Consider the following 24,444-nt stretch of genomic DNA (forward strand, 5'->3'; position numbering starts at 1 on the left):
GAGTGATTGTGTCTTCCCTGTGGCTAACTTTATCAGTGAGTAGTGACTGCCTTTTGTGTATTGGTGCTTTTGTGCGAGACGAGTTCCTTGTCTCTCTCATTGCTCATTGAACATATTATGTCTTTTTTCCATACTCCTGTTTGAAATTTTCCACGTGTCTTGTTTTAGCAATCTCTCTATAGCTAAGTTCAACTAGTTTAAACCAGTTTGACAATCTGTCTTTTAACTGAAGAATCTGTCACATTAATATTGATTGTAATTTTTAGTGTTTAAAAGAAGATATATATCTTCCACTTTTTTAAAACGTGAAACGTACAATCTAATCTTGCCTTTTTAACAAATTAATAATGAGCCTGGCATTGTCTGGACTTTGTGGAAGGAAATGTGAGCTGCCAGGATGAGAAGCACGGGGCTGCTCCACTCAAGGATCAGGCAGTGATAGGCTTACATCCACGCAGTGCCCCTCTCAGGTCCTAACAGGATACAAAGGGACCAGAGGGATGCTGGGCTCACGCCAAGGTTAGGGGACGTAGTAGTTTTGGGCACATGGTAAGTTAGCCTACTGTTGTTCTAGAGGGAACTGTGACTTCACTTCTCCAGACTGTATCCTGCATTCCATCCAGGGAAATGGCCCATGGGATGCAGAGGCAATGTTGGTGGACTCCTGATCGCACCTTCCCTTCTTATCTGACTTCACTTCTTTTGCATTTTTTTCTCACGTTACACTTTCGCTTTTTTTTTTTTTTTTAAATCAGGGTTTACATTGGATCTATATTTTTATTGATTATCTTAGAAACTTGAACATGTGTACTTTCACCTGAAATTATTTGGCCTCGTTATTCATCTCCAGAAAAAAAAAAATACAAAGGCAAAGAAAGCTTTGATCATGATCCTTCTGTATGTTTTAATTTATCTTTTTAAATTATATTTATTTATTTGTGTGTGTGTGTGTNTGTGTGTGTGTGTGTCACCATTGGCGGGTGTTCACTCACTCAAAGGTGAGTGTGTAGAATTCAGTACTCATGAGGCCTGGTGATCAAGCTTGGGTTGTCAGGCCCGCCAGCAAGCTCTTCCACCCGCTGAGCCACCTTGCCAGCCCTACGTGTGCCAGTTTTTTTTAGATTTATTTATTTATTATATGTAAGTACACTGTAGCTGTCTTCAGACACTCCAGAAGAGGGAGTCAGATCTCATTAAGGATGGTTGTGAGCCCCCATGTGGTTGCTGGGATTTGAACTCTGCACCTTTGGAAGAGCAGTTGAGTGCTCTTACCCGCTGAGCCATCTCACCAGCCTACGTGTGCCAGTTTTTAAAACCATGTTTCTTCCGAGAACATGTCTTCCTGGTTCATGAAAATTACTGCTTTTTCAGGGAGAGAATTTGATGGCGAAATGTTTCTTCCGTTTAATTTCTCCATATTTTATGCAAATCGCTCCACTCGCTTTAGCTCACCACTCAGAGGGCTCAGAGGTGTGGTCTCTGAAGAGGTGTGGTCTCTGAGATGGTGCCTGGCTCCCTCACTGAGAACTCACCCTTAGGCAAACCTGACTTATTTCCTGCTTGCCTGCTTTTGTTCTTACGTGGGATTTAGGCGTGAGGTTCTTTCTGTTTAATCCTCCTTGGAATTATCAGACCTTAGTAAGTAAGACAAAGGTGGGTTTTTATCCTTTCTGAAACTTCCTCACATGCTGCCTTTCTTCCTTAGACACAGTTTGACATTTCTTTAGTCCTCTCTCACCGAGTTTACATGGCTGCCCTCCTCCGCCTCAGCTCCTGTTGTCTTTCACACTCTGCCTGTATCAGTTCCAACTTCTCCTTTACCAGCCTTTTCTAGGGCTTTCCTCAAACTGATCTTTTCCTTTTCTTTTTATGTTCTAAGCTGATCTATTTATTTATTGGTTATAAACATAAATTATTATAGTTTTAGTCTTCAAGTTTTACTTCTTTTAACAAACATGATTGGTCGTTTCACAACATTTAGTGTCCTTGTAATTCTTTAAGTTCCCCCAGAGGCGTCAGTTGAGAATATTCTGTGGGATTCTCATATAAATTCGTCCTCTTGTCACCTCCACTGACACGTGGTCACAGGGAGTCTATCAGCTCAAGATCATGAGCTCATATGCTCTGGGGTTCTGTGTTTATCATGGCATGAGTTTGAAGGGCACGTGTCCCGCAAGCACATACATGCATGCACTTCGGGGTAAGCATTACACGGTTCCCACCTGGACCTTTAGAAACAAGTGTTGTCATCTTTGGCTTCAGATCAGCATCGCCCCTTGTTCTTTCTCGTTCACATGCCAGGTGTGGGTGTTTTCTTCAGAATGAGCCTATTCCCGGTTAGAGATGCTGTCTTTGGGATAGACTAACATCACCTCTTAAGCTTGTGTGGCCCCTGGTGCTATCTCTTTATTCTTGGGGGAAACTTGACCGTGGTAGCTACTCACGCTGGCCCTCAGGACCAGCTATGAGTCAAGAGGATCGTATAATGCTTTAATCATTATTTGTGTGTTTCCCAGAAAGACTGGACCTACAAATGTGGCTCGAACATATGGTTGAGAATCCCCCACTTTACCTCAGCCCCAGCTCTGACCAGAGAGTGTATGCGTGGAGGCACCACCTCCTTCCACCTCGTGGCTTTCAGAACATCTGTTTGCTCATCTTGTTCCTGTCACGCATGGGTGTGTTCCGTGTTGTACTGTTGGTGCCTGTGAAATATTTTTAAATGATGAAGATCTCTGTTAATAAAAGAAAAATTTATCAAGGAATTTATATTCTCTTTTGAACCGATTCCAGATTTTTTTTAGACCTTTCTATTATGAAAAGCTTTTCCCCTCTCTTTCAAGTTACTGGACCCTTCCTGCTATAGTTTCAACCTGGTTCCTGTTTCCTGCTAGCACCCCCACCCCCATTCAGGGTTCCTCTCTAATTCATGCCCAGACTTGGGGGTGAGAGAAAAAGTCTTTTTTTTTTTTTTTCTCAGTTAACGGATTGCCCTCCTCATCTTGCTAGGCTAGGCGTCGGTCTTCACTGCAGAGAGCGAGATTCTTTCTGTTTGTTAGATTAATATGTTGTAGAGATAAAGCAATATTGTACACCGAAGTCCTTTATAGCAAGTGACAAATACTGTTATACTGGACAGAACAGTGGAATATAGGCCTGGGTTGTTTAGTGTTGGCAAAAGATGTAGGCAAGGTCATAGCAATCTGCAGACAAAACAGGGTACCAAGCAAGAACCCTACAGAGCCCATAGAGTGGAGGGCAGAGACAAGGAAACCAGGAAGGAGGGCCCAGACAGAGGCCAAGGTCTTGTCATGGACCCTGGCAGCTCATCTTTGCAGATGATACCAACAGGCAGGCGATAAAGCCTGTGATCTTCAGGGGTGCCAACAGTGTTCTGAGGAGTGTCCCTTGTTTAGAAGTCATGGGGAGCTGTGGGTGGACCTGCTGCCTTGGTTAGTTTGGTGACAGGGTGTCAGGAGTTGGTAAGGTTGTATCCAGTGAACTGTATCTGGCAAAACTTGTGAGAGAGGGTTGGAATGGAGGGGTCTGAGAATGTTTGCATGTACAGGTGACTGTCCTGAGGGACCTCTCAGATCTGAGTGGAGAGGCTGGGAAACTAGGGCTGAATCTTACTTTAGGAGTGGCTCAGATTCAGTGACAGGGCCTGGTAAAGACCATACAACTTAAACTCAGTTTCAGCAAAGATTGTGTATCAATCAGGGTTCTCAAGAGTCACAGAACTTATGGGCAGTCTCTATTGTAAGGGGATACAGCCTGCAGTCCAACTCCCCACCAATGGTCAGCAGCAGCCGCTGCTCAGTCCCACAAGGCAAGCAGGCGAAGAGAGAATCTTCCTTCTTCCAATGTCCTTGTGTAGGTCTCCAGCAGAAGGTGTGGCTCAGGGCTGGTGAGATGGCTCAGTGGGTAAGAGCACCCGACTGCTCTTCCGAAGGTCCAGAGTTCAAATCCCAGCAACCACATGGTGTCTCACAACCACCTGTAACAAGATCTGACTCCCTCTTCTGGAGTGTCTGAAGACAGCTACAGTTTACTTACATATAATAAATAAATAAATCTTTAAAAAAAAAAAAAAAAAAAGAAGGTGTGGCTCAGAGTAAAGGTGTCTGCCGCCATGCTTGGATCTGGGACCTGCTTTGTCCCAGATGACCTTGAACTCAGAGATCTCCTTGCTGTAGTCTCCTGGGATTCATAGTCACTATGCCTCAAGATCTCCATGCCAGGATCCAGGTCAGAAATTTATATCTCCCAGCCTCAAGATCAGGGCCACAGGTCAGCCTTCCAGTTCTGGATTGTGAACTATTCCAGATAGAGTCAAGTTGACAACTGGGAAGAACCACTACAGGTTGGGTCATGTGATTTCAAAAGTATAGAAATGCACATTAGGAGCCTTCTCACCTCCCCACTCATAAATCATGTGTATTTGTTCGAGACCTACCTTTTACCTGCTTCACTCTGTCTAACCCCCCCCCCCCCCGATGAACAGCACACCTATGTTGGCCATATCTAACTAGTGTCAAATGTCACATCTTTCCTCCCTTGGTTTTGGATCTGATTAGTCACCCTTGTGGTTTCCCGTCTGTAATCACGTGTGCACATCTTGCTTTAATTTCCGTGGACATATTACATTTGGTCATCTTGTCATCTGCAGCAGACACCTCCCCTAGCTGAGTCACACCACACATCTGATTCTGGGTCTGTTGCCTTGGACTGATGTGGGTTTCTTTGTGATTTGTGGTTAGTGGCAGCCTGCCTGTGTTCCTTGGTCCCAAGTCTGAGGGATTCTCTGCTACCTGGCTTCCTCTAGAATAGCAGTTCTCAACCTGTGGGTCATGACTCCACTGGGGAGCAATTGATACTTTCACAGGGGTTGCATATTAGATATCCTGTATATTGATAGGTTATTTTTTTTTCAGCCAGTGAAATGAGCCAATTCAAGCCAGATTAGGTTATATTAAGGGCAGGTTTATTGGGAAGCTGCTCTCGGGTGAGTTTACTGGCCCCAAGGAAGGAGGCCAGGGGAGTTGCCATGGGGAAAGAAGGGGGAGGGTAGAGAGATTGGAAGAGAGAAGAGAGACCAAACTGTCTGGATTATATAGGGAGGAGCCTCTCGGGGAAGGGCAGCCCAGCCCCTGGCCTGGCAAGGTCCAGGAAGGGACTGAGGGATGCTGGGAGACCTTAGAGACTCAGTCTGCTTTGATACATAAAATACGCACCTCAGTCCCTTGTCCCAGGTTGGAAACCAAACACATATTAGATATTTACATAACAATCTATAACAGTAGCTAAATTACAGCTATGAAGTAGCAATGAAATAGTTTTATTGGGAGTCACCACAACTGTATTACACGATTAAGAACCCTGGCCTAGAGAATGTGTGTGACTGTTTATGTTGTGCACACGGGCACAGCTTGTCTGTTTTCTGCCTGAGCTTTTGTCAGTCGGTTTTCTCACACAGATAGTGAAAAGGGCTGGATAGGCCACCAGTTCTCATATTTCTTATCTCCCCCATTATCTCCAGAACAAAGGCTGCTGAGCTTCACACATGCAGGGACCAAGAAAACCAGAGCTTGAGCCTGGTGCTGGGAAGGGTAGAAGGGGGGTGCAGGAGGCCCAAGGGCCTTTGTATAGTGAGGAGTTGGGGCTCTGCTTTGTGGGCGAGGAGGTAGCGGCCTATGAAGTCCTCAGCAGGGAGTGCAGAACCATTCATATCTGACACAGAGCTCACTGTTCCCAGTGTGGTGTGGACAGGCAGTGTGTTCTCAGGGTGGCTGAGGACAGCATCAGCTGTGTAGGGGTAATGTGGAAGGCTAAAGATGCTCATGGTTCGATTTTGCCAGGATGGGCTCTGCAAAGTCTGTCCCAAGTCTGCCTTGGGACCCTCCGCCCTCTTCCCTCCACACAGCAACTGGTATGCAAGCTCAGCAGATGGCGTGGTCTTTAGGCCTGTGCTTTCTGGCTCTTCAGCATGTCTTCACTAGCCATCAGCCAACACCACCTTGTCTTCTGGGGTGAACACAGAGGCTGCCTCCTGCTTCTCAACTGAACCAGAAACTTCTTCCAAGGCTCCCAGGACTTTCCCCACCATGCAAATATACCTTGTGAGCACAGCCTGGGTTACCTTTCCCCGGAATCTCCAGGCTTGGCACTGGGTGGGGCACAGCCGCAATCCATGGAGACAGGATGATGACACTGTAGCTCCCAGTAGCAGCTGTCGATCACTCTTAGTCACTGTGTTTCTTCTCCTTGAGTCACATTCAAATGTACGCAGGAGAGGACTGATTAATAATTTGGGAATCAGAAATAAACTCCCAACACACAGGTGTTCACACAGAGGCAGTTGGGTCTCCGTATAAGCACAATTGGTTTTTTGGGACCACAGGTCTTATTTAAATTTTGATTTCATTTTCCCCGTAGTTTTTAAATTGTCCCTGCTAGTCCTGGGTTATTCGATATTACTTTCTACATTTTTTTTTTTATTTTCTTTATTTACATTTCAAATGCTATCCCGAAAGATTCCCATACCCCTCCCCCCACCTCTGTTCCCCTACCCACCCACTCCCACTACTTGGCCCCGGCCTTGCCTTGTGCTAGGTCATATGGAGTTTGGGAGACCAAGGAGCCTCTATTCCCACTGTTGGCCGATTAGGTCATCTTCTGCTACAAATGCAGCTAGAAACACAAACTCAGGGGGTACTGGTTAGTTCATATTGTTGTTCCACCTACAGGGTTGCAGCCCCCTTCAGGTCCTTGGGTACTTTCTCTAGTTCCTCCATTGGGGACCCTGTGTTCCATCCANTAGCTGGCTGTGANCATCCANTTCGGTGTTTGCCAGGCACTGGCATAGCCTCACAAGAGTCCGCAATATCAGGGTCCCTTCAGCAGAATCTTGCTGGCATGAGCATTAGTATCTAGGTTTGGTGGNTGATGATGGGATGGACTCCCGGGTGGGGTAGTCTCTGGATAGTNCATCCTTTCATCTTAGCTCGAAATTTTGTCTCTGAGAATACTCATGTTCTGACAGGTCTTTTCCAGTCCGTGATTCTCTGGAGAGAGAACACGGTGCTGAGGCACAAGACCAATCCATGTCCTGCCTGGGGGTGAATTCACGTCGGTGAATCTTCTGTCCTACTGCTACGGCGAGTCACAACTCCACTGCATTTTCTCCCACAATAGCCTGTCAGTATCACGGCTATTGAAATAACCTTAAATGGTTTTCACAAAAATGTGGATTTCATAACTGGACCTACCTAGACAAACCAACTGAGCAAAGACTGAAAGCCCTGAACAGTATGGAAGGAATACTGTTCCTTCAGCTGAAGAAGAGAAAATTTTGTCAACGGAGAATTCCTGTTTCCCATGGAAATAGTTCTCAGAGAAGGTTGGCTGCAGAGCTGGTTAGTGCAGCAGCTTTCCAGGATGCTTGGAGAACCTGCGTTTCCTAGTGTTTATCCTCATCAGGCTTCACCCGACAGCTGGCTCCCTCGTGCTTCCAGGATAGCTGCAAGGCTCTAAAATCACGTTAGCATCCAGAGGCAGAGGAGCCTCTCCTCTGCTTTGCTTCTTCATTCTCTCACTCCGTGAATGGAATTGGTATACAACAGACTCGTTTCCCTTCCTTGGTATACGGACAGGCTGTTTTGCCTTCCGTTCCAAAGCTCCTGGAGTAATGACTCAGACTCAAAAAAATATTTGCATATACCTAGGCCACATAGCTAGGCTCGTTTCCTGACTAGCTCATAACTTAACATAACCTACTTATACGAATCCGCATTCTGCCACATGACTGGTTACCTCTGCTCAAGTACCGTGCATCTGTCCTCCTCAATACCTCCAGTGACTCCTCCTATGCCTAGTTCTAACCCAGAATTCTTCCTGCCTTCTAGTCTACCTTTTCTTGTAGGTCACAGATTTTAATTGACATTCATACAACACACACGATATTTGATACTCTCTCTGTATGTAATGGTTTCTCTTCCATGTACTCATCCCCCTCCCCCTCACCCCCTCCTCCTATGTCAGTGCTCTCTCTTGGCTTTCCTACATCCTCAGTCATGAATCTCCTTCTACCCGCCCCTCCTACTTGAGATGCGCTGTTCATTTCTGCTTTTCCCTTAGGGTTGTGTACCCCCTATCCCTTTCCCTCTTAGTTTCCTGAGCGGTGGGACACAGGCAGGTGAAGGCACCGTCGACCAGTTGGCCAATCCGCTTTGCTTTACCTGGTTGTTTCTGAGGCATCGCCCTCCAGTCCTCTGTACTCATGCTGTCTTATGGGGAGGAAGGTTGTAGTGGAAGCCAGTAGCCCTCCCCCTTCTTGATGTGCGGCATTGACTATAGATGTGCCCTGACAAATTCCAGGGCGGGTGTAACATCCAGAGTGGGACTGGAAACATTAAAATCTTCAAAGAAGTTGCCCTGATTAGTAAACCTGTGCAGAGCAGCTCTGTGCAGTGGGTTCCAGCTACTGAACTCCTCCAGGTGACATGGCCTTCAGCTAAGTGCCAAAGCCACAGGAAGTCAACCTGGTTCTAGGTAGACAGAGCTGATGCTGCGATGTTTTCCTCAGCTTGAGGCATTCTTATCTTCTCCCTAAATCTCCCTTCGGTTAGCTACGGTGGAACACTCCTGGCTCTGCCTGGCTGTTGTCTGTTGGCTCCTCCACTCTAGCTTTGAAATGTAGCTCGCACTGCTTGCTTTTGAGCTTCAGATCCAGTGTTTTGGAGGCTTTCTGCTCTCCAGATTTTCTTACTTAATTGCAAACCCTTTCAGAAGGGGTGAGCTTCTGAACCTAGTTAACTCAGGGGGTCCCCAAGTATAGAAAAAGAGCCAGGATCAGTTTCCTGGGGGGGGGGGAGAAAGCAGAGTGATCGGGGGACCACTAACTAATGTGAGCCAGAGGTCTCTGCCCTCAGCTCTCCAAGACCTTGGCAATTCAGGAGTCCCAGGAACCAATCCTCCGTGGGAGTTTATGACTAGGTACTCTAATTGCTAAAGTCTCCTTGAGAAAGGACCAGGCCCTGCCCTCAGGCAATGTAAAATAATAAACATTCCAAGAGTAGCCAAGAAGGCTTGCTTAGAGGACCTGATCTTAGGCCCATCCTCCTAATTTCATCCTCAGAAAACCCCTCAGGGAGCTCAGGCATCACAGGAGAGTTACTGAGGTCAAGTCACAAGCCAGTGTACAATGTCTGCTGAAGCTGCAAACCCTGCCCGCAGGCAGCCTATCTGTGGAGCCCCACACCAGTGGGACAGCAGTTCCTAAAAGCCCTCTCTAGATGGGACTGACTCCTGCTCCAGGTGAAATTAGCCTTTTGATGTTTTATGTGACATGGTGGGTTTCCCAGCATGTGGGATCTTCTGATTCCTGTGTCCTTTATGACTGCCACCAGTCTGGGTGGGAAAGTGTTGAGAACTGCCCGGTGGGCTGCATTTCATGCAGGAGAGACAATCTGTTTTCTCCAGTGGCCATAGATGCGGAAGTCAGGCCAAAGGAACTGTGCTTACCCGCGGATCTTCTCTAATCTGCTTCTCTTCTGCCTTGGGGCATAGGACTTTATTAACCTCAGCCTTTCTTTTTGTGTGACTAGGGAGGATCATTTGGACTTAGGTTAAAGCAGGCTCTGATTGCTCCCTCAGACTGAGACTCAGGATGTTCCTGCTGCTGGCCCTGATAAGTCATCTGTGTGGATAATTGTCTATAAATGGAGCCGGAGGTCACAGAGAGCGGATGTGAGCCTTTGTTCTCAGCTGCTGGCCCCGACCACGTGAGGCGTCCTCACCGAGAGGAGGAAGGCCGCTGACACTGCGAAGCAGGCGGGGTCCTCTCCCAATGATTCCCCAATAAGCAAGGAGTTGCAGGGACCAGCTGTAGGAATGACCCGAGTCACTTGTGGGTCCGCTTGTGGGCGCTTTTCTAGCGTGCTAGGTCATTAAAGTTTTGCTTTGCGGAGAAATGCAAAAATGCTAAGCGTGGAGTCCAAGTGAACAGAGGTGTTCCGAGAAGAACACAACAGCTCGGACAGAAGAGGCAGGGAGACAGGACAGGAGCAGCATGCCTCCGGGGCTGCTGATTAGGCACACAACGGGCGTGGGCGCTGATTGGCGGCCGTGGCAGTGGGCAGGGCGATCCTGCACCCCACTGTTCTCTGAGGGCAGGAGTAGTAGGAGAGGAGGAGTAGGTAACGGTGCTGATTGGAGGCGTTCACGGGGACAACGCCCCTGGGCAGGATGGCTGGTGATAATTGGAGAGTACGGTGGTGGGCGGGGTGAGGGTGGGGCTGTCCGGAGTGGGTTTTCCGACTAAAGGGGGAAAAAGAGCTCCGGCTGCGGGCACTGATTGGTGGGTGGGCGTGTAGGCGTGGCGCAGCGTCTCACTCTGGTTGGTCGGAACGACGCTGGGTGTAGTCTATGGGCGGGGCAGGCTGCCGGGAGCTGGTACTCCTGGCCGGAGGCAAAGGCGCCGCGGGAGTGATCCTGGGGCCCGGGCCCGGTGGCCGGCGCGGCCTGCCTTTTGTGCTTGCAGCCCGCATCCGCGCCGAGGGCCGCCGCGTCGGGCTCCCCGGCGCGCGTGCCCGCCAGCGCGCTGCCTAGCCTGGGATGTGCCGGGGATGCGCGCCCGCCGGCCCTGCGGCTCCTGGCAGCTGGGCGCGGGGCGATGGAGCTGAGCATGAAGAAGTTCACGGTGCGCAGGTTCTTCTCCGTGTACCTGCGCAAGAAGTCGCGCTCCAAGAGCTCCAGTCTGAGTCGCCTCGAGGTAAAGGCCCTCCCCGGGAGCGCGCAGCATGCGGGTCCCCGCTGCGCCTCGAGTGGACATGTAGCGCCTCAGGGCGTGCGGCTACAGTCCGGTGCATCATCACCCCAGACCCGAGCCAGCTGTGGGAAGTTATTTGAAAACTGGTCCAGTTGTCATGAAAATCTCTCAAATCGACTCCAAATGTTAGCACTCCATAACAACTGCAGAGAGCGAGTTCTTGCTGCGATTGAAGTTAACCTCAGTGAATTTCTTTCTAGTGCTTCTGTGTGCACAGGATTCGGGGTCAGTCCTACAGAGAGGCTTTAGAGGAGGGGTGCGGTCGGTGCAACTGTGTTGCCGCGTGGTATGGGAGTGCTTTGGGAGGCTCCATGAGTCCTAAGTTTTGCACCCTCTGGCGCCTGCCTGTTTTACCTTGGGTCTGGTACTGAGTGGATCGGGGTATTTGAGATCAGTGTAGAGTTGACCAAAGCAACTCAGGAGGGCTCTGTGCACTCTGGCGCTCCTAGGTGGTGGAGTGCCTGACGCAATTCCCCGCAGCCCAGGCTTTGAGATAGATTGTCTCTGAAACCCGAGGGATGCCGGAAAATCTTGACCTTTGCAGGTCTCGCATCTTCCATGTCCTGTCTGTGATTTTAACAGTGGCTTTCATTTCTAACTAATAACTAAGCTATCCTCATCCCAGTGCTCAGACCACGTTGCTGAGTCCATAGATAAGCAAAGCCGTGTGACCCGCTTTGCTAGTGAAGTGTGTGAGAGAAAGTTGACAACTGACCTAGAGAATTAATGGAACATTGATGTCCCTGCTTCAGTGCAGGCCCATATGGAATTGTGTGTGTGTGTGGTTGTTCCAATGTATGGTTAGAAAAATATATCACAGATTTCACGTTGAATTGCTCTGTTTCAGCCTTAGTATGTTACACACAGGCAAAGGACTCTGTGATGATCAAGAGACCTTTTAAGTCCAGGGACAGACTTAAAACCACCGGGGAACTGCTGTTGAAAAAGTTTCTGTTGCCAAATTCCAACTCAGAATTGAAGAGAGTAGAGCAGTTCTCAGAGAGCAAAACACTGATTTTGGATAAACACAATTATTGTTCTGGTAATGGAGAGGGGTATTTAAACTTAATGATGAGAGAAATTGAAAAAAAGTTCTTCCCCCCCCCCCCCTGGTATTCTGCAAAACTCTAGCTAACAGGAACAGAAATTACAGAAATATTACCTTGCCACCAGATGCGTTTTTATCATCTATTTTCTCATAACGCCAAGTTTATTATGGTGCCCCTTGTCTCTGAGCTGTTGCTCTTGTCTCTTCATCTCTGTGAGCAAACTCTATGTGCCATTGATAGAGGAGGTGGAGGGACCTGGGTGTTACAGAAGCCTGTGTGCTGATTCAGCAAGGAGAACTGAACTGGGCTGTGGAAAGGCCTCAGATACAGTGGTGAACAAGGTGTACATATGTTGGGAGCAGTAAAAGTAATTGTGTGTGTGTGAATCACATTCCTAAGGCCTGTGTGTGTGTGTGTGTGTATGACTAACATTCCTAAGACCCCCTAGGATGTGATATACTCTACAGATACGCAGAAGGTCACACTGATAAAAAAGGGGGCAGAGAGATGGCTCAGCAAGTGAAAGTGCTTGCTACCAAGCCGGACAACCTGGGCTCAATCCCCGGGGACTCACATGGTAAAAGGAGAAAACTGAATCCCACAAGTTGTCCTCTGACCTTCATATATGGCAGTGTGTTTCAGTTGTACACACACACACACACACACACACACACAATTTTGAAAGGCCCAGAAAGCAGTGTATTCCGTCAGTAAGTTGAACGCCCCCTGTGTATGCATGTGATGTCGTGCACGGCCTGGCTAAGGTGGTCAGCTCAGATGCACAGATGCGTGCTTTACAAATGCCCCCTCAGTTTTCTACCATTTGATGTCTGTGAAAACCCACTTAATATATTCTGCTGTTCTTATTCTGTTTAGCATGGGGAAAGACACTGAGAAAGGAAGGGTCTGTTAAAAGCATACCCACCTTTCTGTAATGCTAAGAACCTGTGCGGGTTCAGGGTGTTTTTGGACAATGCAGATTGTAAATAATGCCAAAGAAGTTCTGGCTTCAGGGCGCCTCACTTGCCCAGGACCATGTGTCGCTGGCTCTGTCTGCTCATCCTGACAGTTTCACATTTCTCCAGGTACCTTGGCATTCCTTGGTAGATAGACGGCTGCTTATGGGCCAAAGAAGAGCCCATCCAAAAAATGTAAAACTCAGCTGGAAGGTCTTGTCTGTACTTTGAGGTTGAGAGAGGGTTCATAAAGAATTGAGCACTGTTGCGTGTCTCTCTGTTGGGACAGATAAAAAAAAGGCAACTCACCCTTCAGAAAGTCTTCATCGTTCTTTGAAAATTGTTCTTAGCATACACAGAAAGAGTAAACACATCTTTGCTTTTCGCCACTTGAAGCCTAGTGGTGTAAAGAGGCAACCAGCAGCAAGTTTGAAGCGGTGATATCTTTGTTAAACGTGACTTAACATTTGCTTTAAAATTTATTTTACGTTTAGAATACAATGTTTGATAAACCTGGGACTGTGGAGACCAAGTTACCTAATATGTGTGGAAACACGTTGTGAATTTCAGCTTAAACTAGATCTCATTTAAATATTTCTGTCTGGTATTGGATTGACCTAAGTGACCAGGCTGGGCGGGCCACTTGCGCAGATGTGTTCCAGGGACTGTTGGTTGGATCTGGGGCCTTGTGCAGCCTTTGTGGCATGGCCGGAGGTCAGAGGAGTGAGGCGTTACCACTGCCTCATCTCAGGGTCCAGCTAGAGATGAGGAAGTGGAGTCTAAGGAGGCCCCATCTCCTGTGTTGGTCTAAAGACTATCCCTCATGTAGGAGCAGGGCACTTTTTATCAATTCTAGCAGTTTCTGGTTCTGTAGCCATTGATGCATTTAGGCACACGGGAAGCCGTTGCCATTGTAAAAAGGTAATTACTCTATGAAATATTTTGGAATGTGCTTCATAGCCTAATTTCTTTTTTTTCCTCTCGAAAACCTTTTCTGGAAGCCAGACAATTTTAAGTGGATCTGACATGTGCACTCAATTAGATTCACACTCCCCCTTTGACTAGAGAGGCTATTAACCTCTGTAAGCCTCTCCTTTCTCGGCCACAAGACAGAAATGATGGATCCTGTTGGGGTTAGTGAGTGACTTATAGGGAAAGACAAACGGCTGGGTGATCAAACTGCTAGGTCACTGTTAGCGGATCATACTGATAAGACGTATGTACGTGGGTTTATCAAGTGGCTTTCATATCAGCCAGTGTTATCAGCTGCATGGCTCATGTCCCCGAGATAGAGGCCTTGTCTGGTCACCAGGAGCGCCTGTGCCCTTCCTGCCTGGCAGGGGGAAGGTCATAGGATGGCCATGTTTACTCAGATGAAGTTTCCATCTCCTGGCTGGCTGGGGTAAGTGCTCCTCTTATCACCGTGCCTGCCATGAGTCAGCCGCATTTACCCGTGGATCCATTACCCACGTGGGTCTCTTAGCCATGGCTGTTAGAGCACAGAGATGCTCTGGTGTCCATTTTTTCCATTCAGTGCTGAGGAGGAAGGCATCTGAAACCCCAGCAGAGACCCCGAAGGTGTGGTCGTAGGTGTGCACTCCTGGTTTATACTCTCTCCAGAGGCAGTAAAGGCTTCTAATTAATGAAAAATGATGTTATCTGCCTAAACATAGGATCTCATCTGTTGACTAAAGGTATTGATAATCAAAGTCAGCTTTCTTATGGAATGGCCTGTCGCTGGGTGTTACCAAGTCCAGGGAGAGCTCCGATCTGTTATTTCAGCCATTTCGTCCAAAACTGAGGTTTCTACCAAATGATAGTCTGTGAGGAATAAGGAGTAAGAAGGGGATTTTCGGTGGTGATACACTGTTGGGTGGCAGGACTCCATTTACTTCTTTGCTCCATTGTTTAGGTTTGAGAAAAAAAAATAATCTTAGAATGTGTCACATGTACTGAGCTAAGCAATTAGCATATAAAACTATGACCTTTGCCTGAAGGGAACTTAGTATCTAGAGACAGTGGCCAAGAAAGCCACAGAAGCCTGTTCTTGGGGTGGAAGTCGTGTGGCCTTCTTAGGTCAATGGTTTTAGGTGATTTTACTTACATCAGTTGCTGGGTTATTTGTCAAGGCAAAGGTAAGCAAAGGTTGTCTATATCCATAGACTGGGTCTTAGTTGCTCAACTCCTTTTAAGAAAAACACGGTGTCCCAATCACAAATGTTAAGAAAGGAGCGAGGGTCAAATGTCAGGCATGCCTCTGGCTGTGGGTAGAAACAGTTTTTATTCTTGGTGATCAATAGATAAGTGCATAAGTTCTTCTAAAGTTTACAGGAAAATAATTTCCAATTAAGATAATTTTCAAGTACTCACAGTAAATACCCAAGAAATTCTGTTAATACTTGTTGTATTAGGCTTTGACAACTAGGAGGAAGACAGACAACAGACAGACAGACAGAACGGTGGGCCACAAATAAGAGTGGTCACATTATTAAAGGTCATTTGTCCATTTATCCTTTACTGTATTTCCTAGACACTATAGCTAATTCTTTCCCGGTGCTCACTGTGTCTGGGATATACCTTATCTTTGTGGTTCCCCCCCCATACTTTCTTTCTTTACATCAAAGAAATTTATCAAAATATTTTTGCTTACTCAAGAATATATAGAACCAAACTCTTGATTTTGCCAGCTCTCCTTTGGCTGTCTCCATGGTCACAGGGAGGCCACAGGGTCACCACAGGGAGGCCACTGGGTGACTGAGGCTCACTCAGCTCAACTACTTGTTCCTTTTTCACGAATTCGGAAGTAGAAGTCTGAAAGAAGAGAGCTTCAAATGAAAGCTGGGATACCTGATCCCTGACGTCCAGTTACTCAGGGCTCTCTCTCTCTCTCTCTCTCTCTCTCTCTCTCTCTCTCTCTCTCTCTCTCTCATGGGGGAGTGGGTGGATGGGTGCTCCTTCCTCAGATACGGTGGGTGTATACTTGGTAGGAAAGGAAGACATCTTCTGAGGCAGCTTCCGTAAGCCCTGGCTGCAGGGAGGAAGCTGCAGGGAGGAAGGTGACCAGTGTTACTGCTAAAGTCCTGAACTCTGAATGCTGCCAGTGGAGAGAGTGCCCCTCTGAGGTGGGGGAAGCCATTTTTTTTTCTCCCGCCAACATTCTGTGTTGTTGAATAAGCAAGGCAAAGCAAATGTAAGACTTGAAGAATTTGTGGGGCATGATGGCACATGTCTTTAGTCCCAGCACTTGGGAGGCAGAGGCAGGCGGATTTCTGAGTTCGAGGCCAGTCTGGTATACAGAGTGAGTTCCAGGACAGCCAGGGCTACACAGAGAAACCCTGTCTCGAAAAATCAAAGAAAACAAACAAACAAACAAACAAACAAAAAACCCAACCCCCTCTCCCCCTACCCAACCCCCTCCCCTGCAAAACCAACAAAAGCCTTGAAGAGGTCTCCGGAATGATCTGCCTTACTTAGTTAAAGGGCCGTGGCTTCTTTCTTGGCATTCTGTTTGTAGATACCTTTTCACGTATCAAAACTGTTGAGTTGACCAAGGAGACATTGCTAAGAAGTAGGCTTTTCAGCTCCTGGGTCAGATGCAGACGTATGCAGTGTCCGTATTGATGCCCCGCTATGGAAGGCACTGTTTATGCTGACTGGTAAGTCAGTGAGGATGAAGCCATGGTAGTGTGGCTGTCAGTAACACGCGGAAACTCCCACCAGGGCTCAGCTGGTCAATGTGCAAGAGCTGTGCTCCTGTGCTACTAAGCAGGCAAGAAACCTTATGCCGGGCCCTTGGGGATGGGATGCATGTCCTTGCTTAGCTGGCTATTTGAGGTCTGCGCTAAAAGACATAATCCCCAGCCACTGCCTACAAAGGTCCTCAGACTGTCAGCAGCTGCACTTCCAGCGCTAGAGGAAGTTCTGCACCCCTGAGGCCAGCTGTGTCCCTGTGAACGCCTGCTGTGAGCATGCCTAGATCTCCCTGGCTAGCTGCCTGACTACCCTCACACTTCCTGTTTTCTTGCCTTTGGCTGGATCACTTCCTTAATCCTTTGGATTACCTGCCTCTTCAACTGCAAAAGGCAGCTTGCTTTGTAGTGGTGGGTACTTCAGGCCCCCAGAGGTCAGAGATGCACGACATAGGCCAGCTAGGAAGACCTGTGCTGGCTGTTCCTTGGGGCTATACCCAGATACTAGCCAGACTCTCATACAGTTCTTAACAGCTTCCTCTGTGTTCCCACTCTGAGTACACATTTGGCTCAGATTAAGATTGTCACCAGAAAGCTGGCTTCCTTAGGGTACAGTGTCCTTAGGATGAAGGTTTAGGGGTTGGTGATAACAGCTCACTTGGTAGAGTGCGTCCAGAGGGCTCTGAGCCTGACCCTCTGTAGCTCGTAAAACTAGTAAAACTAGGTGTAACTCATGCCTGTGATCCCAGTACTGTAATCCCAGAAGGTAGAGGCAGGAGTTCAGGCTCATCCTTGGCTATTTAGAGCTAAAGTTCCAGTCTGGGATGCATGACTCTCTGTCTCAAAAAGAAGGTTTAGTATTTGTATCTGTCATTTGCAGTCTCTCTCTGTCTCTGTCTCTGTCTGTCTGTCTGTGTCCACAACCCTCCCAACCCGTGTGTGTGTGTGTGTGTGTGTGTGTGTGTGTGTGAGAGAGAGAGAGAGAGAGAGAGAGAGAGAGAGAGAGAGAGAGAGAGAGAGAGAGTGTGAGAGAGTGCGTGTGTCCAAGCTGAGGGATGGTGGCAAGGAGTGAAGCCTTAGCAGAAGTGCACTAGCTTCCTGGGGAGGAAAGATGAAAATGCAGAAGATTAGGGCATCAAGCAGGGGAATAAGCAGGTCACTCCTGGTTGGAACTGGGAAAGAGCTGAAGGCCACGGCTCTGTGTGCCTCCGGGGTTGCCATCCCCACTGGGCTTTAGCTAGACACTCGCCTGTGCAGATCTGGAACCTGCCTTGATGGGCAAGTGTTCTCCACTGCAAGATGGGGCTTCGTGGGATGGGCAGGACACCTCCTCCTGCACATGGATGGGCTATGCCTTTGTGTTTCACTCAGTAAGTGGGTAGCTGAGATTATAATAGAAAGAGAACTGACTTCTATTTGGGAATGGCTGCGGCGGGGGCTAGTCTGAGTGCTTGAGAACAGGATAGAGGGCCTTTTGGGAATGAAGAAAGAATGGAGGACAGCCTGCCTGTTGGTGTTGACATCTAGGCATCTTGTGGAGCATCAGTGTCTTTATAAGCACAGAGAGACAAGGTCACTGCTTGTTAGGAAACTGCCTGAGTGGGTTGAGACGCTGCCTGGAGCGGCCCATGTGAGGGAGGCGGGGTGGAATAATGGAGTCTAGTATTCAGGAGGGACAGAGGAGCCCACGGGTGGGCTCTGAATGCTCTCAGGAGCCAGCAGACCCTTGTTCATGCTCATGTGGTTGCTGATAGCCAGAAGCTCCTTCCCTTGTCAGAGCAGGAGACCCAGAAGAGCTGGTATGAGGTATCTCTCTGGTATGAGGTATCACAACAGGCTTGCAGAGGTGCGCTAAGACCTTTGTAGCTGGTAAATGATTCTCCATTGCTTGGTTGACTTTGAAGCTAGTTGAAAGGAAAGAAAAACAGACAAAAAAACAGGAGAAAATGTTTATTTTTGGAATACCTTTAGCTTTTGAATTCCATTTAGTCAGTTGTCACAGTGGATCACGGGACAGATGGGCTACTGAAGGCAGCAGTGGTTTGCTAACAGTCTTCATCGCAGAGAGTCCCCGAATCAGCCCAAGGCTGAGTGTGCGTTATATTCGTAAAATGTGGTGATGCAGAACATGGGAATTTTGATGCGTGACTCAGTGGAGGGATTGCAGAACCTACCACTAGAGAAAAGTGGATAAAGGTGTCCCGCTTGAGGTTGGCACGCTATATCTTGCTCTGTCCTTTGACCGTATGGTACTGTGGTCCTGATGACGCCTGGCAAGGGCTGTGCTTCAGAGCAAACCTGCCGTGGTCTGCAGCAAGCAGACCCAACCTCCCACTACCCATGACTCCCACTTTTCTCCATTATCCCCGTCCCTGTCTCAGCCCGGAGGGGATGTCTAACCCATTCATCTCTCCTCTAAGATGGTCATGAGGGTCCTTCCCACGAGGACTCCATCGTGGGGGTGATTAGTTCAGCTCGGCGGGCATCTCCAGCATCCAGCCTGTGCCAGGTACTCCTTGAAGCAGCCGAGGAGGCACTACAAGCTGCGTCAGGTTCGTAAAGATGCCTTCTGGACAGAAAGCGATTTGGTTGGCACAGTTCTAGTTTGAAAGGCGTGTCACTGCTGAGTAGTTGGGTGGGACCTGGGTGGCAATGCCCAGTGATCTCCCACATCTGCATCGTCCTTCCGTGTCGGCCTTCCGTGTTGTGACACAAGTGGTAAAGATGCCAGTTGGCTTTGGGGACAGATCACTCCACTTGAGTATAGACTTCACCTCTGGGGTCCTTGCTGAAATATTTGATACCTGGCTTTCTCAAGGTCACCAGCAATAGCAGCTGAGCTCCAGTTCCTTCCACTGTTAAAATAGCACTCTCCTGCCTTTGAGGAATCTATCAGGAGACAATGAAGCGATCTGTGTCGCAGGCTTGGTGGGTACCCCATAAGGGCCGGTGAGGCAGGAGAGGAGGCTATGGTCAAACTCTGTCACTTCCTTCTAGCCACTGATTCTAAACTCACACACCATGGCAGTGGTGCGGTGCACATATGAGATACAGGATGACGTGCCTTGCTTGACGTCACCCTTCTGTGGCTGGTCATTGTAAAGCCTTATCATTTAAGATCCATCATTAGGTCATGTGGGAAGGACTGCATGTAGAGTGTAGTGTGTGCTGCGTGTGCACACACTGGGTCTTCCCAATGCAGTAGACGCCCTCCATTTGCCCTTCAGAAAGCATAAAAAAGCCATTCAGGCTGGCATTGGAGGTCAGCAGCTAGTAGAGTAGGAGGTTACAGTGCCGTCTCCACTGCAGATGGAGCACCTGCTCATGACTGGCCATGGCCCTCCGGAGTCCACGGCTTCCCCAGGGCACTTTGGTGGGTCCTGGTGATCATCCAGGAGGGGATGCAGTTGAGGAAGGAGCTGGAAGCACTTGCCATCTCCTTGCGGAGCCTCCTCCCACCTTCTTCAAACCCAGTGCTCTCTATTGCCCCTCCCTGTTCAGGCAGAGGCGTATGTGAGCAGCATCTTATAACCCTATCCCCTCCCACTGCACATCTGGACAGGAAGGGCATGACTTATGAGCGGCATAGGTCAGTGTTTCTGTCCAGCATGACTTCCATCCAGTTCTTGTCTCAGCTGAGGAGCAGAGGCAGCGAGCCCGTGTGATGCTGTCGGACAGTGAGCCCGTCTGATGCCGTCGGAAACCCCACAGTACTTTACTGTCTCCTCCGTTTGTCGCACATTCCTTTCCTCCCGGCTCCTCTCTCCTCTTGCAATCTCTAGATCACATATTTGCGCATCAAGCCAATAGCAGCCTGAGATGCAGGCTCTGGAGGGAAGATGCTATGCTTTCTATGGTGCCCTGGTGAATGCCTGTTTCCTAGTTAGGCGGACCCACTGCGATGCCGTGTTTGACCGAAGTTCTGAAATAAAGCAAACAATGCACAATGCCAGCATTTCCTGCAGGGATTTCCATGGCAGGAAATAAAGTCGGAACAAGTTGGGGGCAGGATGCAAGGTGCACTCCAGCTGTGGAGCTACCCACCCCTCTCCAGCATCCCCTGGGGCCTTGCCAATGTCATGGGCTCAAGAGTGTTCCAGCTTTGGCAGATAGTGTATATTCCTGGAGGGTGCAGACGATGGTTATTGGCTGGTTCCCAAAGATAGCCTCAGCCTAGTTCCTGGGACTGATAGATGTCATTGTGTCAGTCAGAGGTGATTTTACAGTGTAATTAGGTCAGGGTCTTGAACAGGAAGAGGATCCTGGACCTTCTGTGTAATACCCAGTGTCTCTCTAGCAGGAGACAGGGGAGACTCCCCTTTGGGGGAGGAGCTGGGGCTACTGTGGTGGAGGAAGGGTGGAGCCACAAGGCTGTTCCTAGTCTTCAGGAGGGAATATCCCTGCCACCAGCTGCAGAACGGTCAGGAGACCCTGGCCTCCGGCTCTGGAGAGAGCGCAATGCACACTGTGCTGATTTATCACCCAGGCGGCGGGTAACAGACGAACCTGTCAGTCTGATCTCACATCTTAAAGTGCCTTGCAAGATGGAGGTGGGCATGGCCCAAGGCAGAGCGGTGTAGGTGAACGAGGTCCTCAAAAGAGGGAGCTGCAGACTCAGCCTGTCCAGAAGTGACCAGGCAGCACAGCTGTCCCAGGGGGCTGCAGTCTGTAAACAAGACTGGATCTGATTTACTATCCGTGTGGCCCTGTGTGAGCAGAGGTCTCACTCCAGGGTGAACAGGAGAGTGAGCAAGGACTCCACCATCATAGCCTTTAGGGAGAAATGTAAGCAGGGCAGGCGGACGAGCGAGGCGTGCCGTTTAAGGGAACCTTCTGTGGATTCCTGACAGGGAGTCCCAGAGTGGTTTGTCTCACCTGAAGACCAGTGTGTCCGGGAGGGTGTGCCCAGGTGTGTGGAGCTGGGGGTCTTGGGGAGATTTTTGACTCTAAAGGCTATGACATATCTACATGGGAGCAATGGGAACCTCAGCTTTAAAAGATCCTCTGGAGGGCTGGTGAGATGGCTCAGCGGGTAAGAGCAGCGACTGCTCTTCCAAAGGTCCTGAGTTCAAATCCCAGCAACCACATGGTGGCTCACAACCATCCGTAACAAGATCTGATGCCCTCTTCTGGAGTGTCTNTGCTCTTCCAAAGGTCCTGAGTTCAAATCCCAGCAACCACATGGTGGCTCACAACCATCCGTAACAAGATCTGATGCCCTCTTCTGGAGTGTCTGAAGTCAGCTACAGTGTAACTACATATAATAAATAAATCTTAAAAAAAAAAACCAAAAGATCCTCTGGGAGCCAAGAGGTGGGGTACTCAGTGGTAGAGCACATGCCAAGCCTTGCAAGCTTCTATGTTCATGCCAGCACCAACTCCCTCTTCCTTCCTCTCCCTCCTCCCCCGCCCCCCATACTAAGAATTAATAAGTGATTCTTAGGCTGGGAGGAGAGGTAGAGGAGGAGCTGAGTAGCTAGTTCCAGGAGGTGTATTTTGCTAGGCCTTGTGGGTAACTGAACATGCATATGATTGAAAGAGAAATCCAGACGATTTCCTTGCCAGCCCAGTCCTGAGGTGGGAAGACAGCACAAGGGTGTAGTAAGCCAGACGGGTCTGTTTTCCCGAGTCCCACGCTGCACCCTCTCAGAAGCTGTCACACAAGGGTCTGCCATCACTCTACTAAAGGCTACTGCACCCACCAGAGCAGCCACCCGATTGCATTGGTGGTGGCTTGTGAGCCACAGGTTCACTTAAGGCGAGCAGATGCCTGCAGATGCACTTGGCATGAAGGAGCTGGGTCCAGGTCAAGACAGCTGTGCTTCGGTTGGAAGTCTCCCTAATGCTTTACCCTGCTTGTTGTCCTGGTGCCTTGAGGCAGATACACGGCGTCCCAAGAGCCGACTTCAAGTGCAGCACACCATCCACGCTGGTTCAGTCTGCTCTGTGGGGCCTGCAACCTGTGTCCAAGCTCACATCCTAAATAGTGATCCCCGGAAGAGCCCAGTGGAGGAAGGAGGGCTGGAGAGGAGGAGACAAAGGAAGGAAAAGGGAAAGGCAGAGAGGGAGCAAAGTGGGAGCAGAAGGCATGGAGGCTGCACACAGGGGCGTGCAGGGAAGGAGGAGTAAATGTCCCAGCCTCTGAGGAGGGAAGTAGACATTGGCTGTGTGATGGGCAGGGTGCCATCAGAGTAGCTCCTCCCCTACCGGGAGCGTTGGGATGGAGGGACAGTGCTGCCTAACACCCCACCTCCCATCCTGGCCTGCTGTGAGTGGGATGGCCCAGTTGCTTTCTTTAGGGGGAAGGTCTTTCCTCCTAGGAAGAGCTGTGAATTCAGAATTTTACCATCACACAAGTGGCGAGGAGAGGCAGTGTCTGTCACCTGACAGTTCCTGTCTGTCACACCTGAGGACTCTCAGTGGGGTCCCGAGATGACACAGTCAGCAGGTTCCCCCCTTCCTTCTACACCGGTCCCCTCAGGCTGCTGAGCTGAGGTCTTGCTTATGGGCAAGGAAGAGTAAGACATGTAGCTCAGGGCTGGTGAGATGGCTCAGTGGGTAAGAGCACCCGACTGCTCTTCCGAAGATCCAGAGTTCAAATCCCAGCAACCACATGGTGGGTCACAACCATCCGTAACAAGATCTGATGCCCTCTTCTGGAGTGTCTGAAGACGGCTACAGTGTACTTACATATAATAAATAAATAAATCTTTAAAAAAAAAAGAAATGTAGTTCAAAGTGATTAAATCTTTGTAAATATAAGTGAATGTTCTATGTACATGTATGTTCACATATGTGTGTAGCATGCACTTGTATGTACGTATACACATGATATTTTCCTAACTGGACTTTGCTCAGAGGCTGAGAAGGGAGGAGGGAACCTGGAGGCCTGGCTTGTACTTCTGTAGCCATCTGTGACCCATACAGTCCCCAGCCTCAGCATGAAGCCACCAGACTGAGGAGCAGCGTCTTGGAGAGAAATGAGATCGCAGTCAGAGCCCGAAGTTCAGCTTACTTTGGAGCATGTTGGTCATATAGGATAGGTTTGTGTTCTATTTATTTTTCTTTTATCTTTTTATTTATTTTTCTCTCGTAAAATATATTCTGACTGCTCCCGGGTCCTGTCCTTTTCCCATTCCTCCCAACATCCACTTCCCCTTCCCCTCTACATCAGCTAACTCCTCTTCTGTTTCCCTTCAGAGAAGAGCAGGTCTCCTAGGGAGATCAACAACAAAACAAAACAAAACAAAAAAACAAAACAGAATAAAAAACCCGGCATAAAAAGATACCACAAGACTAAGCGCAAACCTTTATCAAGGCAAAGCAACCAGGAGGAGGACAAGGGCCCCAAGAGCAGGCAAAAGAGTCTAAGACCACCTCACTCCCACTGCTAGGAGTCCCACAAAACCCCCAAACTAAACAGCCACTTATAATCAGAGGACATAGCTCAGACCCATGTAGGCTCTGCCATTGCTATCTTAGTGTCTGGGAGCCCCTACGAGCCCTGCTAGTTGATTCTATGTGCTGTGTTCTGGTTTCCTGACACCCCCTCCTACCCCCCACCCCCTCACCCCCAGCTATTACAATCCTCCCTCCCTGACTTCCGGTGGGATTTTCCCCAAGCTCACCTAATGTTTGGCTGTGTGTCTGTCTCTGTATCTGTCCCATCCGCTGATGGAGGAAGTCTCTCTGATGACAGCTAGGCTAGGCACCGATCTACGAGTTTAGCGGAATACTGTCAGGAATCATTTCATTGGTTTTTTTTTTTTTTTTTTTTTTTTTTTTTTTGGTTTTTTTTTTGGTTTTTGGAGACAGGGTTTCTCTGTGCCTGTACCTGGTCATCCAGGCAGTGTCAGGCATGGGCTCCCTCTTGTTGACTTGGGCTTCAGGTTAGATCAGCCACCGACGGCTACTCCCACAAG

The 24,444-nt window shown here is 48.8% G+C and overlaps 1 protein-coding gene across 3 annotated transcripts in view; it reads left to right on the forward strand.

The window, feature by feature from the left end:
- Positions 1–24,444, forward strand: part of LOC110337879 (ribosomal protein S6 kinase alpha-2) — a 171,924-nt gene that overhangs the window by 21,904 nt on the left and 125,576 nt on the right. Inside the window, exon 1 of one of the 3 annotated variants that reach the window (XM_021220936.2) lies at positions 10,443–10,771. The exons of 1 other annotated variant lie outside the window; for it this stretch is intronic. In XM_021220936.2, coding sequence (XP_021076595.1) covers positions 10,673–10,771 — 99 coding nt within the window. In that variant the 5' untranslated portion in view covers positions 10,443–10,672. Of the gene's footprint in view, positions 1–10,442; positions 10,772–24,444 lie in introns of those variants that run through there. One more of the 3 variants, XM_029532882.1, reaches the window with a different exon arrangement.

This window comes from Mus pahari, chromosome 21 (assembly GCF_900095145.1).
Source record: "Mus pahari chromosome 21, PAHARI_EIJ_v1.1, whole genome shotgun sequence".
Taxonomy (NCBI): Eukaryota; Metazoa; Chordata; class Mammalia; order Rodentia; family Muridae; genus Mus; species Mus pahari.